Source organism: Taurulus bubalis, assembly GCF_910589615.1.
Source record: "Taurulus bubalis genome assembly, chromosome: 3".
NCBI classification, from domain to species: domain Eukaryota; kingdom Metazoa; phylum Chordata; class Actinopteri; order Perciformes; family Cottidae; genus Taurulus; species Taurulus bubalis.
This window is the reverse complement of record NC_136591.1, coordinates 2,800,102-2,818,737: the sequence shown is the minus strand read 5'-3', so window position 1 is coordinate 2,818,737 and position 18,636 is coordinate 2,800,102. Positions and strand designations below refer to the sequence as shown.

Sequence of the window (18,636 nt, the reverse complement as noted above, 5' to 3'; positions counted from 1 at the left end):
AAACCACTTTAAAATGTTCATTCCTTAATAATACAGCGTTGGACCACGAACAGAATGATACAATTCTGAGCAGTTTGGCCCCTGGCAGCCATAGAAATAAAAATGTTCTCCAGCCAATCAGCATCCTTTCAGAAACAATGGACGAACTGATTGGCTCTAATAAAGATTGTAATTTATGGATTATATACTGCATTTCATTACATTGAAGCAATGTTGCATTAGAAAACCCTTTATATTACACTTCATAACTATGTCTGACAGCATTCTGTTTAACTCTGCAATTCAAATTATACTATATTTCAGAATTGGCTTTTGTTATTGTATAAGACTGTAATATCAATATGAGCATCTACATGACTAATTGAAGGTTCATTTGTTTCTGTCTTTTATAAGGTCAGTGAGAAATGTAACTGAGTCAGGTGTCTTTAGACAGTGTCCTTACATTGCAGAGACAGACACATTGCAGAGACAGACACATTGCAGAGGTGGACACATTGCAGACAGACACATTGCAGACAGACACATTGCAGATAGACACATTGCAGACAGACACAGTGCAGAGACAGACACATTGCAGAGACAAACACATTGCAGACAAACACATTGCAGGGACAGAAACATTGCAGAGACGGACACATTGCAGACAGACACAGTGCAGAGACAGAGACATTGCAGAGACAAACACATTGCAGACAAACACATTGCAGGGACAGAAACATTGCAGAGACAAACACATTGCAGACAAACACATTGCAGGGACAGAAACATTGCAGAGACGGACACATTGCAGACAGACACATTGCAGAGACAGACACATTGCAGAGACAGACACATTGCAGAGACAGACACATTGCAGAGGTGGACACATTGCAGACAGACATATTGCAGACAGACACATTGCAGACAGACACATTGCAGACAGACACAGTGCAGAGACAGACACATTGCAGAGACAAACACATTGCAGACAAACACATTGCAGGGACAGAAACATTGCAGAGACGGACACATTTCAGACAGACACATTGCAGAGACAGACACATTGCAGAGACAGACACATTGCAGAGACAGACACATTGCAGACAGACACATTGCAGGGACAGAAACATTGCAGAGACGGACACATTGCAGAGACGGACACATTGCAGAGACAGACACATTGCAGACACACACATTGCAGAGACAGACACATTGCTGAGACAGACACATTGCAGACAGACATATTGCAGAGACAGATGGATGGCTCTTCAAATGCAGGTTCATGCACGTTGCTCCTCTGTGGTAATGTGAGTGCAGCATCACCTATAATGGCTCGTATTATTTCCTCCTTCTCCGTAATTAAGACTTCCCGTTGAAAGGGAAGACTTCTCTCCCGTTGTGCTCATTGATCGCCTTATGCTACCTTCACACCAAACGTGGCGCGAATTTTCGCCTCACAATTACCGCGTCAGTTTACTCGCTCGACAATAAAAGTGTGTTCACACCGAAGGCGGCGCAAATATTCGTGGCTTATCTCTTTTGCTTGTCTCCGTGAAAAGAGCTATCATTTCCGCTATCGACCATGGAATAAATAACCATTATTTCTGTGTTATACTTGTTGTGGAAGTCCCAAAAATGTCGGAACATCAAACGCCCTCGTGTTTGGGTTCATAACACCAGTGGCGGGCCGTGCTTTATCGACCTAGGCCTTCAGTGACGCGTAGTCCACATCAGGTGCGGACTGGGGAAAAAAAAAGTGTCAGCAGCAGCAACAGCACAGTGGCTTGTTTATGATTAAATACGACTGCAGATGTAAAAACAGTGACACAACCAGCATTTCACTCACCACATGCACATAACCCTCTGTGCGAAAGACGTCATCAGTAAATCCACCATGCAAGTCCATTTATCAGGCTTCAGCCTGAGATTCTAGCTTCTAGGTTCTAGGTAGAAGCTAGAACCTACAACCTAGAAGCTTCTTTCGTTGACAGAAGTCAGGCTGCCCCACTGACCAATCACAGCGCACGTTAATTTCATAATGCTAGCAGACCTCTCCATATAGTTTAACCAGCTCTCGATTGCATAGAGAAACAGAGGTGAAATGTGATTGGATGAGAAGACCCTTAGCAAGCAGCGGCGCCCCACACAGCAGGCTGAAGGCTGAAGACTGAAGAGAAGGCAGACAACAGACCAACACAGGAGCTGAGCAATGACAAAATTGACAAATGACAACAAAAAAAACGCTTTTTCGCAACCTATGCATTGACTTTGCATGTACTCTGGTCGCGTGGCAAATTCGCGCCACGTTCGGTGTGAACGCAGCATTACTGTGGCGAGACTTTTTTTTACGCCTTTATTCATATGGAACCATTTCCTCTTTATTTCAGTGACCCTCAGGTGATTAACAGCAGTAGTTATTTGTTCCATCCCGTGGCTTTAACAGGTCCCTTAATTATGCTGCTGGGCACTAAAGTGGGACTAAAATCTCCAATCTAAAGTTCTCCTTTTTAATCTTTGGTGCCATTTTCATGAATAAACGCTTCCAGACATATGGGGCAAGACATGTAACCTTATATGGTATTATTGGGGTGTTAATTATGAAAATGTTCAGCTCTCATGATCTCACTCATTTCCTCTCTCATCATGTTTCCTCTGGTCACTTACAGCGATATGAATAGGAGCGTTTGCTTGATTTGGACGTGGCTCAAAGTGAGAGAAAGTTCAGATAAGAATACGGCAGAGTTCTTCATGAGGCCCAGTGGGCTGCAGGAGGAGGCCCACAGGTGGAGGGGAGGAGGTCGGTATTTACAGCTCATATCTCCTGACTGCTTGAGTAGCAGCCGGGCAGTGCGAAAATCAATTTGACCAATGCCCTCAATTTTCAGCAACTTTGAAATCCACCGCGAGGATTGCTGTGTAGTTTCAGATTGAGTAATGAGGAGAGGCAAAGCTAAACTCAATTTCAGGGGGAGCGTCTGGCCAATAATAGCCGTTTATCAACAGCATGAGCAACGCGTGCCAAAGCCAGCAAGTGACAGCTGGTGCTCTGAATCCAACGTCTGAGGCGTAACAGGAAAACTCCTTTTCATTGCCCCCCGTGACACGGCACAGACCGGACAAAGCACACCTGATGCATTACAAAGGACAAGGACAGACACAGGTCTCATTTTGCAACATGCGATCATAGGTCAGTAGAGTAAGTCGGGTCAGGGCATTTAGACAAAGAAGATGGTCCTTTGTTTCATGTAAGAAGTGAAATTTAGACAGAATAAATCACCCCTGTTGGTATGTTATGCAGGCACATACACATGCAGCAACGCAATACACATACCAGCTGACACTTTACCACTTTAAACTAACTGAAAAGAAACATACTAATGCTCCAGCAACAGTAAGGAAGACGTCTGTAAGCTAGCAAACATGGATATGAACTAATCAGGGTTTAGCTTTGCTTGTATTTAATAAGGAAGGAAATACATTCAATACTTAATTGACACATTCAATGTAAACATAACAATAACCTTTTTTCCCCCAAAGAACTCTACAGGTTACCTCACCTGCACTAATTTCGCATCGCACTTTGCATTGCATGGTGTACATTACCCACCATGCATGTGGGGTGTTATGCTGGCAGCAGCTAATGTAGCACTGATCTGTTCCCCTCAGGTCAGAGATGAGCCGGCTACAAAGGTCTGCTCAGCTTACTTCTTTCAAACTAGACATCCTCAGATGGTTTCAAACGTGTCATTTTTTTAGTCTTCATCTCCAGCCAACACTGACCAGAATTTGATTATCTCCCTTTTTGAGCCACATATCTTTTTTTACAAATGCATTAGGACTCCTAACGACCTGCAAACAGACTTTTATGTACGCATAAATGACTTAAATCAGTCTCTGGAACCTGTAATGGACTTTTTGTGTACAACAAAAAAAACACTTTGTTTCAATCCAACAAAAGAGCTCAAATTAGTGACTGACTAACCACAGAGCGATACACACATACAAGCTGGCACTGGTGTCAAAACTCGAGTCATTATAAGCCACTGGCCAGTTTCCAAGCTTCAACTCACCACCTCTCGACAGTTTAATCGTATTCGCTCCCCTGATCGACGCTTCAAATGACGTGACACTCCTCACGCTGTGTGACACACTGTCAACTATCTGTCTTTATTACCACACAACTTAACTCTCTGGGACAAACAACACATGAGCAATCACTTTTGTTCAGGGGAAAGTATGTTTTGAGAATATTGCCTGTGTAAACAAGGCATTCCAATATCTATATAACCAAGTTGTGAGGAGGATGGACAGAGCTGTGCATTAATCCCACTGGAGCCTAGCAGCATCTGTGGACAGGAAATACGGACTGTGATGTGAGGCTCATGATGTCCACAGCACTTTGAACTGGAAAAAAACGAGGAGGAGGAGGAGGAGGAGGAGGAGGACGAGGGTGGGGTGAGAAAGGCTAACTGGAATATTGAGGCAGACAGAGATGAATAGGGTGGGACAAAGGCAGGAAGGGGGACTCAGAGAGATGGAGGCAGAGTCAGGGGAAGGTTGACAGTCAGGGAGAGACTTTATATATATAAAGAGAGAGAGAAACTCTTTTCTGTGGGCACTTTGAGGGGATAATTAGGGAGAGTGACTCTAGACGTAGAGAATAAGTTCTCAGTCCTAAGCCTTCATGCAGGGGGATTAGACTCAGGCAGAAGTCTTCACTCCCTCCTCCCTTCCCTCACACTCTCACTGCAGACTCGCCCCTAATGCCAAGTTATGTCTAAAGCAACTATGGCAGTGCTCTTTCTCCGTCTCCGTGAGACACCATTCTGTATCGTCCAGTGTGCAGGGAGTGAGAGCAGTGATACACATCAGGCTGGTTCAGTGGGTTTGGAGCTCGTCACGGTAAAACGTTGCGTGATCGTGATAATTCGTTAGCCGGAAGATGTACGGTTCTAAAAGGTTACGTTTCTATGTGGAGCTAACATCAGCAGAGTACGTTAGCACATCATTAATTAACTAGCATTAGCACCACGCTACGCGAGCTACTGAAGCTATACTGAATGTGCACACATGCTGCTTTAGCTTTTAAATGAGTGTAACAGTGAAGGAAGATCTACCTGCTGTAGGAACACTGTTGTTCCTCCTGGATCACCAGCTGATGTGCTGGTTCACTTTTACACTGAGCTGTAGCTTCTTTTTACCGGTTTACCTGTTGAAGCACATGTAGACCCTTCTGTCTGCTTCTCTCTGAAATCACTTTTTAATTTTTCAAAATGTCAGATAACATGTATACAGGGAGTGCAGTTAGTGACAGTGTGGGCTCCATGGTAGCTCTCTGTGACAGGGTAGCGTTGGAGCTTATCGAAAGGATCAATTCTATCCAATATCCTGCAAAAATGTATATTATATAGTGATGTACAGTATCTAACATTATATATATTCATAATACACTTAGATTAGACCATGTCAACAAGGTTTTATATCAACTGTGATTTGTATTTTTGCAATGTGTAACCGATATTTGATCTCTCCATATTGTGCGTGGAGATTCAAGTCAAATTTGCAGCGTTATTGAGCTTTGGTCACGCATATAATAAATGTTTTAGTGTTCAGAAGAAAGCCATTAGGTAACGCTGGCAGCAAGACCTGCAGGCTCATCTCTGACCCAGGGATTAATTTTAAAAACCTGATGAACACCATGCAGGCGTCCTTTGAACGCACATCATTGATTCGACAAGGAGGCCAAAATCACATTGAGGGGCAGTGAGTAGAATATGGGCCTTTATGAACAGGACACCATGGTCAGAGTGTCAACAACACAACTTGATGAAACTAACAATATAATTACTGACGAGAGTAAACGCAAACCTGTTGATTGGTACATGCGCTCGCAGATAAAGTCTGCCTCATCGTCTGTCGTAGTATTCTTCCCCAAAAGCACAGCAGAGGTCAAATTCAGTGAATGAGATCATTCAATTTCTGTGTGATCTCAAAAACATCTGTTTTGAATATACTCTACATATCTGCAGGTTGTAAATGCAGCAAGTTGTTAACTGGAGCACCGTTGCTAACTGGAGCACAGTCCTTGGTCCACTGCCACGGCTTATAAAAAAAGTTTGCTATATCGTCAAAGCTTTGCATCAAAATAAGTTGCATCTCTGAGCCAAGAACAATCGGGGCTTGGCTGATTGCAAGAGACTAAATCACTCAAACTTTCTTGTGCGATGGCTTGGGGTTCATGCGGCATCGGTCCCAGATTTGCGTACAGGGAAGACAAGGTGCTCCATATTTCTCATTGGCCCCTAGATCTTCAGCACTCTATCCTTTCTCCTTCCTTCTTTCTTTCTTTTGCCTTTAGCCCCCTCCCCCACTCTCTCTCGGGTCTATTCTCTCGTCTGTTCTCCCCAGCCTCCCCTCTGGCCACTGTGCCATTTACAGTACACACACACATCAGCAGAGACATGAATCTAATAGCACAGGGACCTACGGTGAGGCACGTTCCCCTTTTAAACCTCGTTGTCCTAGGGTTGCTCAATAATTACAAGTATGTTTTCCGGAATCATCTTTCTTCACATAATGATTCCTTTACAGGGACACAAGAGTCTGGAGCCTATCCAATGAGCACTGCAGACTTACATAGAGACACTCATTCACACTTACACTCCACTGTCCCCAGTCCCTAGTCCATCTGACTTGCATGTCTTTGGGCAGTTGGAGGGAACTGGATCACCCACAGGAATCCACATAAAAAGGGCCAGAGCCGGGCATCCAACCTGGGTCCTCCTTCTCCTTCTGTTATGCAACAGTGCTAAAAACTGAATCTCTGTGGGACCGCTCACCACACACTGATCGGCCACTAAATAATATGCTGATGCAAGTGTAAGGGAATTTCTAGCCCATCCACAGAGAGAATACAGCAACCGTTCAGAATATTATAAACAGAAAACTCACACACATCACCTTTCAGTGAGAAGGAACAACATCCGTTATGGTCCTTTTTACATGATATCCATCAACAGAGATGATCCCGTTGAACATTCCCTGAGTCGTGATTTTCCAATCATAGGAATGGATTAAAAAGTGTGTCTGTCTGCAATAACATGAGCTGCACATGCTAGCATGTTCAGCAAGGCCAAGGAGGACATTGCACTACATTAGCTTGCGAGATTGTAATAAAATGGCAACGCAAAACATGGGGATGCTGATGTCTCAGTCTTTTACCAAGATATCATGTATGAAGCCAACAAGTACTCAGACCCCTGTTACAAGACTCATGTTAAAAAAGAGTCAACATTAAAAACTTAGACAGCTTTTAAAGCAACGCATCAGCTAACCATAGCTCAATTAGCTTAATGTTGTCCAGTTGTCATTGTAACAGCATTACGTGTTATGCAGAGCTGCCAACTTTTCAAAAAACCTTGGAGTGAGATTTTGTCGGGGGTGACCAAAATGTTGCCGCGCACGCAGCCACACACGTTGGTGGCTCAAATATCAGGAAATTGGAATTAATTTGGCGTTGTCCCCATGTTGTCCCCATGTTGTCCCCATGTTGTTCCCATGTTGTCCCCATGTTGTCCCCATGTTGTACCCATGTTGTCCCCATGTTGTACCCATGTTGTCCCCATGTTGTCCCCATGTTGTACCCATGTTGTCCCCATGTTGTACCCATGTTGTCCCCATGTTGTCCCCATGTTGTACCCATGTTGTACCCATGTTGTCCCCACGTTGTACCCATGTTGTCCCCATGTTGTCCCCATGTTGTACCCATGTTGTCCCCATGTTGTCCCCATGTTGTCCCCATGTTGTACCCATGTTGTCCCCATGTTTTACCCATGTTGTCCCCATGTTGTCCCCATGTTGTACCCATGTTGTCCCCATGTTGTCCCCATGTTGTACCCATGTTGTCCCCATGTTGTCCCCTGCATCCTGGTGGTTTGTGGGGCCTAAAGTCGTTGATAGGTGCGGCCTACTGGAGATGGACAACATTGGTTACATTCTGTGAAGCAAAGGCATAGCTGATGGTCCACCCCCAGGACATTTTGGTTTAAGTAGATGTTATTTCATGCATTCTGGTGGATTTTTGGGTGGTATGCTAAAGATGTAGCCTGGTACCAGCCGAACTTAGCCCCGCCCACAACATTTGAGGTCTGGAAGTTCGGTCTGGCACTGCTCCGTTGGGGAGAAATTATCCAAAATCAAAAATTGCTCCTCCTGAGTTTCTCCCGCGGTTGTGTCTGTTTGAAAATCTTCTTCTGTTGCTAACTTCGGGACTCTTTGGGGTAGATAGGATGTCTATGCAGCGAATAGGTTTACAGATGCGCTCCTTAGCGCCATCTATCGTCGGGGAGTTTGAAAAGGAACGAACGCGCCTCGGCCCAAAATCTGAATTTTTTTTTTGCCGTGAGAAATTGGTTGTGTGGCGTGAGTGCGTGTGAAAACATGCAAAAGCGTGTGTCACACGGCAAAACCGTGAGAGTTGGTAGCTCTGTGTTATGCAAGGTCAAAAAGCTTGACAAGGGTAGCAACAGTAGCTAAGGGGGATGGGGTTAAGGAGCAGCAATGTGTAGCCAGCCTCATTGTAGCCAGCCTCATTGTAGCCAGCCTCATTGTAGCCAGTCTCATTGTAGCCAGCCTCATTGTAGCCAGCCTCATTGTAGCCAGCCTCATTGTAGCCAGTCTCATTGTAGCCAGCCTCATTGTAGCCAGCCTCATTGTAGCCAGCCTCATTGTAGCCAGTCTCATTGTAGCCAGCCTCATTGTAGCCAGCCTCATTGTAGCCAGCCTCATTGTAGCCAGCCTCATTGTAGCCAGCCTCATTGTAGCCAGCCTCATTGTAGCCAGCCTCATTGTAGTCACGTTTCAGTCAATTAAAGTGATATCAATCAAACCGGGTGATCATAATACACAGTTTTCCTCCAGCTAGCCAAAGGAAGCACACACACACACACACAAACACAAACACACACACACACACACACAAACACAAACACACACACACACACACACACACATGCACACACATGACCGCACACAGCTACAGTGTATCACATGGCTTTGATAAATGAATAATGAGGCTATTCTCTGCAGCATTGCAATATACAGAGACCACTGCTATGACCTCATTCAAATGGAACCAAATGTCGGGTCAAATTCACCAATCAGCTCCTTTTCCACAGACACACAGCTGTCACATCCAATTAAACACACACACACAAATGCATGTACGCCTCATCTTCACATAGACATTTTATCATTCATATGTACTCTTTGCAAAGACACTAAATAACCCATCACAAGTGTAAAAAACACTTACAGTAGACCACTTTTTATTTTCAACTCGCTAGCTGGAAAGCATCTCAGTCCCCTGAGTCTTGCTCTCTCTCTCTCAATCACACAGATGAGCATATGCACACATTTAATGAACACACATAATGAATGATTAACCAGTGGCAGCACAAGCGCAAACTCAACACACGCTCGCCTCTTTCAGCGCAGATAACAGTAAAGTTGTAAAAAAAAAAAAGGGAGTGCTGTACCTTTGCTTCTACCTAGAGTTTTCGGAGAGGAGAAAGGATCCGAAGAGATAAAAGAGGAAGAGTGTCATCACGAGCAGCGCACCAGAGAAAGACAGCAAAAGGTGGGGATAAGTTTCTGTTAGTCTACAGTGAGCCTGGACACTGCCAGCTGACACTTCCATGCAAAATGTTGACAATCATGCAAATATTGGAGAAATGGGAGAAGGGCAGCAGACAACAGGCTTCTTCATCTTCATCTAAAGTCACACCAGAAAGAGGTTCATCTCTTAAAATGAGAGACTTGGCGCTTCACTGGTTGTGTCCAGCTTTGTTTGTAATGAAGAGGAAAGCTCAGACACAGTTAGTGTGAGAGCTTTTCATGACTCTAATCTCAAAGGTCAGCACTGTCAAGGCAGTTTAGTCAAGTTCAAAGTTGAACTCAGGGAATGACGCAGATTAACCACATAAAGCCGAGCGAGTAAACTCACGCGTTTGGTGTGAACGTAGCATTAAACGCTGACTGTTTCTTTTGGCCGGGAAAGATATTGATATTGGACGAACTTACGTCAACAACATCTTCAACTTCCAATGTTGAAATGAATGAACCAGGAGTTGAGTGTGTTTTGTTTCCAGCAACATAAAAGTTACGAATCACAAGAATGATATGTGATTCATAACATTAATGCAAATTTAGATGAGAAGTCTTAAGGAGCTCAGAAAAAAAAGGGAATTACTTGGCTGTATACTGTATATGGGTCATTCTACGAAACGGGTGCCATTTGAGTCCACGGCATTTCATGAGCTTCAAAAGATGTAAAAAATAGTCAAAATGTGTTCCAAAAGTTCAAGGTTGTTAATGGTAGTGTTGTTTTTATGGCATTGCAAAAGTAAAACAAACACTTTTTAGACGTTATTAGTAAGGATATGGCTGGTTTTGCCATGTCCACAATGACCAACATGGAATTTGCATTAAACTTATTGACTTAAAAATGTTATTTCTAAACAAAACCTTGATTATACTAAGGATTACAGTTATGCCCCTGACACTATACACTATATTTATTCAAAATAAATCATTATTTTTTGCAAAAAAAGTCATTATTTGTGCTTGTCCCCCATTTTGTCTTACAACCCCGTAACGCTTACAGTTTCTGCCAATTACGAATGCACTGTCGCTTTAAATGATATCACAGAGAGGAAGTGACATCATTCGACCCCTTGCAGGAGTCAAGCTCAAGAGCAGGCAAGTTCCCACATTATTTGACATTGTTTATTTGCAGTTTTTATGTGTTAGACAGGGTCCGTCAAGCTTAGCCTTACTGCCCCGTAACGCATCATAGATAGGGAAACTGTTTAAAAAATGTTTTAAATCCACTTGTAATGTAAAGAAACTTATATTTTAGTCTGATTAGTGTAGTTGCTAGCTCAGCTAGTTGACCACATGGTGAGCTGCAGCCATTTTAAGGTGAAATGTACCACCCTGTAACACTTAATATTGTAAAATAGATATCATTTTTAGGGATTTAATACCTGAGGTGGAAAAACATGTTTTTTTGGAGGTCTACTATGTCTTTCATAATGTGAGTGTCTAAAAAAACAGCTTTTCCTTGGAAAAAAATGAAAATTACAAAGTGGACAAGGCACCCATCTCGTAGAATGACCCATATACTTTTGAACTTGAAATCATTTTTGTTGATGCACATGGTGACTCCAGTGTGGTAAAGCATGGGACATTAATGTGGTTATAAACTCAGGTGAAGGGGTATATATTTATCCCACTTGATTACATATAGACAAATATAATGGCTATGGTTTAAAAAGGGATCCAACATTAAATGCCTAACCCCTGCATGAAAGTCTGGCCGTAACACAGTTCCTTCATCTGTAGCCACACCTGTTCCTACGTTATCACTGGATGTAACAGGTGCACTGCAGATGTGTCCAAAATGAACAGAACTGCAAGAACACGAGGCGGATCCTCCTTCATGTTCCTTGTTTTCCTGCGTTTCCCCGCTCTGCCTCCCACACCCCTCTTATTCCTCTTCCTCTAAGCTGTCTCCCCTAATTCCAGTGATTTCCTTATCCACCCTCCTGCTTTCCATCCTCTCCCCCCTTGCAGAGGTCGAGCAGGAACAGTGCAGCGTGTCACTGCATGTTAGCTGTGGGACTGAGAACAGTGCACATTTATGTAATACACAGAAACCTGGGTGAAGCGAGGGCGAGGAGACAGAGAGAAGGTGAGATGAGGAACATGCCATGCCGCCATGCGCCCCTCCCCACCAACACACACACACACACACACACACACACACACACACACACACACACACACAGCAATGATGGAAGCATTGCAACACACAAATGCACACGGACATGATGATTCCCCAAAACCAAGCCAGGCGGTGAGAACAAAAAGCAAAACAACAGCTTCATAAAGACACAGAACAGAGTACCTTGCTCTGCCTTCAGGTGTGCGAGGCCTTGAGGAGAAAAATCCAAACACAGAGGAACAGAGAGATTTTGAGAAGAGCACACCAATACTACAGTTGTATTGTCAGTAAACATGATTTGCACGATGGCAAACCATGGCTATCACGCTAAAAGCAAAGCTTTCCCAGGTGCATCTGAAAGCTTTCTGTTGAAACAGATGACGTATGTCAATATAAAGTAGCTCTGCAGGTTGTTTACTGAATAAATATATGATATAGCTTGATTGCTGCTACTGTGCATAAACACGTTTTAGATTAGGTCATTTTATAACGTGGACTATGACGACCCCTTGAGACTCACCTGGTTTTCTCTGGACTGCTGTGGAGTTGTCACAGGAAAGGAGAGAAAACAAAGACAAGTCCCGCATTAACAACACACTCAAAGCTCCTTTTGCATGTAGATCTAAACATGCAAAAACATAACACTCTTCTAAGCATTGTGCTCCATGTAAGGGCCAAAGAGCGACCCTTGACATGTCTGATCAAAAACATCTACTTCAGTGTAAACGCCTGTGGAGAGAAAACCCAGAACATTGCATCTGTCCCGTCCTCTCAGGGAATCAGATTGACATCACACCTTTTGGAAAACAACACTTTCACATTTCGAATATTGTTACAGTGGCATAATATTCTGCAATTTGTATCACACAGAGGGCCTCAAACACGCAGAAAAGAGACATGAATCCATGGGGATTCATGGTGTTGTGAGGTTTGTGGATGTTAGGATGCATATCACACCCTCTCTGACACACCCAACTGTGTTTGAACTGCTGACCCAAATCCAACACACCCCTTGTGGTCTATCAGGGGAATGCTCACACTTTCAACTTCCTCGCCAGGATCTGACTTGTCGTGGATGTAAAACATGACAGATCCCTCTGCGGATGAGGTCTCAGTTGCATCTGTGGTTTTATGTTGAGCTTTTATCCAGCGTCCTCCCTCTTTAGTCTCAACCCTGCTGCTGTAGCCGAAAATTAAAATTGAGAGATGTCTGTAATCAGAGACCCTCGAGAGCATCAAGGACTGACAGGAAGAAAATGAAATGCATCTTAATCAAGACAGGCAACATTAGACATTTCAAAGTGTCGGCTCTAATACATAATACCTGATATTGGTTTGACTTGGTGTTGTGCTTTGATGTCGCCCCGGGCTACACAGAGGCCCAGCCTGCATAGAGCTGCTCCCTCTCCAGCAGCATTAAGTCCTTGTAAAATGTTGAACTGACTCAACAGAGGACATACTTATTGGAGAGGAGGCGCAGAGAGACAAATAACTGTGTGGGTTTTTGTCTTGCCTCCTTTGGGGAGTCCAAAATGGCTGCTGCTACTTCTCCTCCCACATGAGAAGGATGACATTGGGAGAGGAGAGGGAAGGACAAAGCATGGAAGTGGGGGGATGGGAGGCGGCGGCGGCCAGCTGATGGACAGCGGCGCAGCTCCAGCTCTGGAGAACTGACGGACTCTGGACCCCTGAACGGGACGCATGTGCTTGAATGAGCAAAGCGTGCATGTTTTTACCGACTATGCAAATGCGTGTGCTCGATAAGAGTGCATATATATATATATATATATATATACATATATATGTGTGTGTGTGCATGTTAAAACCCCTTTCTCTTGATGCGACAGCGCCCAGAACAAGCCAATGTGCTGTTGAGGACATGTGGTCCCAGCGTAATCCCCTTGCTCTATTTTACCAGCAGCTTCGCCACTCAAATCCCAACATCATTTTCAGCTCGGGTGCGAGACACAAATGCCCTCTGCACTGGAAGCAGGCGAGGCCCTGCACCATTTTTTCCCTTTTTTCCCCGCCTGACCTACTTTTTATAGTAAGATTATTGTAACTGTCATTTTTTCCCATGTCTGTTTATTAATCCCCAAAGCTAAGCCTGAAGGCACCATTTTAGCACTTGCTTAACAGTTTGCTTGGCCTAGCCTTCAATTACTAGCCTTCCATCAAACCGGTGAATATTTCCACAGCGAACAGGGCCTTAAAGTGTTCATTGCAAATGCAGGATGTGGGGATTGCGACAGAGGAGATTGTTTTACATATTCATCAAACTATCCAGCGCAGCTCTTTATAACCTTGACCTTCTGTAAAACCCCTACAGTATTCAACAGACTTCATAATGTCACCCCCATTAATTTAATCGAACAGAATGAGGGGCAATATCCAGATAATTACCGAAAAAGATACTGATATGTGCTCAGCTAATAACAGGAGCTGAATCAAGTCGATATTATAGAAGAGTTATCCCGTCTAAAGGCCGAAGCTACTGATGAGTGGCGAGTGGTGTCTAATTTCAGCTCGTTGCCCTGACACAGTTAGTCACACTGATACGTCCTCGTCCACAAGGGAGGAGAAGGCTGAACATGTGTTTTACGGCCAACTGTTTGTGCTGCTAAGCTGCTAGCCGAGCCGGACGCTGCGGAGCTCAGAGACAGACGGGACGGGCGGGGAAATGATGATGCTTCAGCTGTAGGCTATCCCAAGTATGCAAGAATGCGCACTAAAAATGTGCAGACAATGGGGGAATGTTGACGGCTTCCACATCCCTTTTTTCCTCATCTCACATGTTACTTCTGCCCACTATTTCCCTTCTAGGCCAGTGGGCTAGCAGGCTACTATTAGGCATGCAGCTGGCAAAACGCGTCCAAGGCCCGGTCCACTCCGTCAGTCAGCCATCTGCCCGTTTTAACAAGCAGCTCCGGGGTCCGGGGTCCGCGTTGCGTTGCACGCTCGCCTTTAAAATGTGTCTGAGCGCGTGCACGCGCGGCCCGGGCCGTGCAACCCGATAATGTAACACCTAAATATTCACAGGTTTAACAGATTGCTTTCATTGCTCATCAATATACAGCGTACTCAACAGTATGCCGACAAAGACAGGTGTGCGACGCAATTGTTCGCCTCGCTGCGACCAAATGGTGAAAGTTTGATCGTTCTGAATATCTCCTGAAAGCATCAGGTGCTTGAGGGTAGCTTGAACAACAAGTGTTATGGCACTTGTAGGTGTATGTGGACATAACAATAAAAACCCTGCACTAGTTTGCCTTTCGACAGCTGGAGTTGACGGTGGTGTTTGCGCAGGCATTTTCCAGGCAAATTAGCAATATCTGTTCTCATTATCCCCCTAATTATGCTTCCCCGTCTCTGTAGCGTAATCAACAACAATCAGCCACATCAGTTAATGGAGAGGCAGGAGAAAGAGCAGCTCTCAGATCAGCCGGGGACTGGGAGCGAACATGACTACCCTTCCTGCGTCGCTCTGTAATTGCTTGAGAAGAGAAGAAGACGGAGGAAAGGTGTGCGGGTAGATGTGTGCACAGGGTTGTACCTGACCTCCAGGGACGACTTGTGGGCCAGCAGGTCTGTGGTGAACTCACTGGTCACACTAGCTGTGCCCTGGGGCTGACATGTGAGCATCTTGTCCCTGTCCACGCTATCGTCTGCACACTTTTTAGATCTTGGTTGTTTTAACAAGAGGATGTGATAGCTCCCCCCTCCTCCTCCTCCTCCTCCTCCTCCTCCTCCTCCTCCTCCTTCTTCATCGACAGCAGCATTGAGCAAATGGGATGAAGCGAAAGGGGGGCATGTCCAGTCCGTCCGCTTGGCTGCTCTGCAACCAGCACATTGCATGCCGCCCTGAACAATGCTACAGGCTAACGCTGGGGATTTAAGCTCCAAACAGCTTCGTTTGAGCAGCAAACGATGGGACATATTATGAAACCGAACCCAGCACAACCTCTGCACGGAGATCTGAAAAAAATGCTTATTCTAAATGACAAATTATAGCACGTTAACTGTGTCAGACACAGTTCAAAATAGCTCGCAAACAGTGTCCTAGGATTCAGTGAGCATTCCCCTGATTTTTTGAGCAAAATGGAGTCATCCCTTTACCATGTCGTGATTTAGACATGCAGGAAGTGGGTCAGCAGTGGAGGACATTTGACATGGGTCTGTTCACACACTTTTACAGTCCATACACATGGGGGGAAAAAGAGTTAAGCATGTTTATTATAAGCAAGATTATAATGAAACTGTGTATTCTCTGGATTACTGGTCGAAATAAGGAAAAGGAAAATGTGTGTGGAAGATGCTGTACCGAGTTATTCTTGGCTTTAAGCATTATGTTTTGAAAGAGGAAGGTTTTAAAACGAGGCCGCCCTTAACCAGCAGCAGGGACAGACAAAGTAGTGCACTGGTAGAGAACATGATTTTATATTTCCTGGAGAGGGAGGGAAAGGACCAGTGGCAACGTATACAAATGGGTCCTGTATTACATCACTGTCTATGGGCCATTTGAGTGTATACACAAGTATTAGCTGAGGAAAAGTGTGCCTATATCTTGGTTTGGAGGTAGAACTTTGTCAAAGAGCTGCATCTCATTACATTTCCACAAAAAGAGATGACCTTGGCACAGAAGCAGAGGAACACTAGAAGAAGGTGTGTCTCATCCAAACACTGTGTACCTTCAGGTCCCTGCACCACTTTGCAAGAGCTGAATACATTAAACGGAGAAAAGAGAACGAAGTGTTGTAATTTTAGTCAGATCAGCTAATACCATATCCAGCGCTTCCTCATCAAAAGTAATAACTGTGAAGGCAGAGGAAGTGCTGAGCACATCACCTGCAATTTAAGTCCCTACTACAAACACAAAATATACTGATTCTACGTCTTGAACTGCATTCAAGATTATATATAAATACATATGGGAGAATAGTTCCCCGCGCTTCATATACATAAAGCCACATTGCAATCAGTGCACATTGTTCAAGGCATTTCATAAATTAAGTTAAGAAATGAAACTAACTTTAGCAGTCAAATTGAGATTTATGGGTTTGCAAAATACACTGAGGCCTAAGGGCCAATTACACTGAGAAATTATCGGATTAATTAATAATAATGAATGGATTTTAACAACATACATCTGCTGCAAAAAGAAAATACCAAGGGCTGCTGTATACATGTGTATCGTAGACCAGACAGTGAACTTGCTGTACAGTCAGTAACATCTGAAAGGAGTCCCTGTGAATGTTTTACAAAGATTATAATCAATATTCAGAGAAAGCTGTGGAGCCAGCCCTCTTACCTTCAGTGCAGTATCGACCTACATATCCAGTGTTGGAGCAGTCACAGTAGGGTTCTCCATCCGCCAGAGAGCAGATCCCGCCGTTCTCACAGGGGTTCTCCGTGCAAAGGCCCATCATCTCCAAGCGCACTTTCTGACTATTGATGAGCGTGGGCAGCTTACTCCCATAACTGAGGTCTTTGATAATCCCCTTGAACGGCGGCACCTCGCGGACGGAGGGCAGGGTGATGGCCGATGTGCGGATGTCCCCCGGGAGCCCTCCGAGGAAGAGGTCGCTGACGATCTTCATGAACCGCCTCTGGGGCCGCACCTCCTCCGTCTTGGTGTGGCCGTCCACATCCAAGCCCGTCCGCAGGTTGTGCCTGTTGATGGTGGCAAAGTGCCAGCGGCTGTCGTTGACCGCCTTGTCGGAGGTGATGGTGGTCTCGGCGCAGTCGATGCTGACGCGAAGCTGCAGCTTACCCTCGGACACGGCGAGGAGCAGAAAGTCGCAATAGCCGCCGTCGTCGAAGTAGAGCAGCAGGCCCTCGGGTTCTGAAGTCTTGAACTGGAACGTCAGGTCGCTTCTGGAGCTGGCGTCCCAGCGCAGGTAGCGAGCCCACTGACCTCCAGAGCCGGGGAACTCCAAGCCTACGCTCAGGCCCAGCATGGTACTCAGCAGCAGGAGGACGTGACCAGGTAGGCTGTTGGGATTCATCGTAGACAATAACAGGATGCACCAGAAGACGGGATAGAGCTCAGGAAGGATCCTTAGAGCGGTAATTACATCTGCTTCTGGCTGCGATCCAGGAATTATCTGCTGAATGTTATATTCCACATAGATAATTTTACTGTCAAGTGCAGAATGCAATATCCGTTTTTCTTTTTTTTTTTAGGCAGATCTAATGTTGATAATGGATGGAACGTAATCTTCTCAGCCAAGTCTACGCTGAGATAAAGTGAAAAATATCCAATTTCCCCACAGAGTGCACAGGTGGCAGCGCTACGGTTGAAGGTGACACTTAGTGTGTTTTGTCAGTGGTTCAGAGCTGCGTCTTGGGATTTTTCTTTCAGGCGACTTCCTGGATTGAAGCACATGACCTTCATGGTTGGTCCGGTTCCCTGCCCCATGGTTTGGCCTCCAGCTTCCAACACAGCTTTGACTGAACTGCAGAACAAACAAAAAATATCACTTGTCAATTGGCACGACAACGGAGCTACCTGCAAATAAAGTAAGGGATGTGGTTCACTAATGTTGAAGACAAGCTCATAAGGTACAACAAAAATCTAAAATAAATGCTATATCCAATACATTAGCTCCACAACCCATACATCAAATGTTTCATTTCGATTGACATTGTGAGAGAGGCGTTGATTCAACCCCGGGGTAAGTTTTAGGCAGCGTTTAGTAAGTGCTGTTACATTATATTAGCATATATCAGTGTAATTAAGTCAGTGCAGTCAGTTTACCAGTTACCCAAAGAAGAATAGACAAAGCAGTGCAAGCGTTTGTGCCAACAAGTTAAGTGAAAGAGGCAGCAGCTCCTTACATTTAAACAAAATCATGACTATGAGGCACATCAAG

General features: G+C 44.7%; 1 protein-coding gene across 1 annotated transcript in view; it reads right to left on the bottom strand.

The window, feature by feature from the left end:
* The window catches only part of nrxn3b (neurexin 3b), a gene marked incomplete at both ends in the record, with an annotated part of 259,523 nt that extends 241,754 nt beyond the window's left edge, over positions 1 to 17,769 (bottom strand). Inside the window, one exon of the mRNA XM_079216198.1 lies at positions 17,073 to 17,769. Within this exon, the coding sequence (XP_079072324.1) occupies positions 17,073 to 17,769 (697 nt within the window). The remainder of the gene's footprint in view (positions 1 to 17,072) is intronic.
* Positions 17,770 to 18,636: the final 867 nt, after the last annotated feature.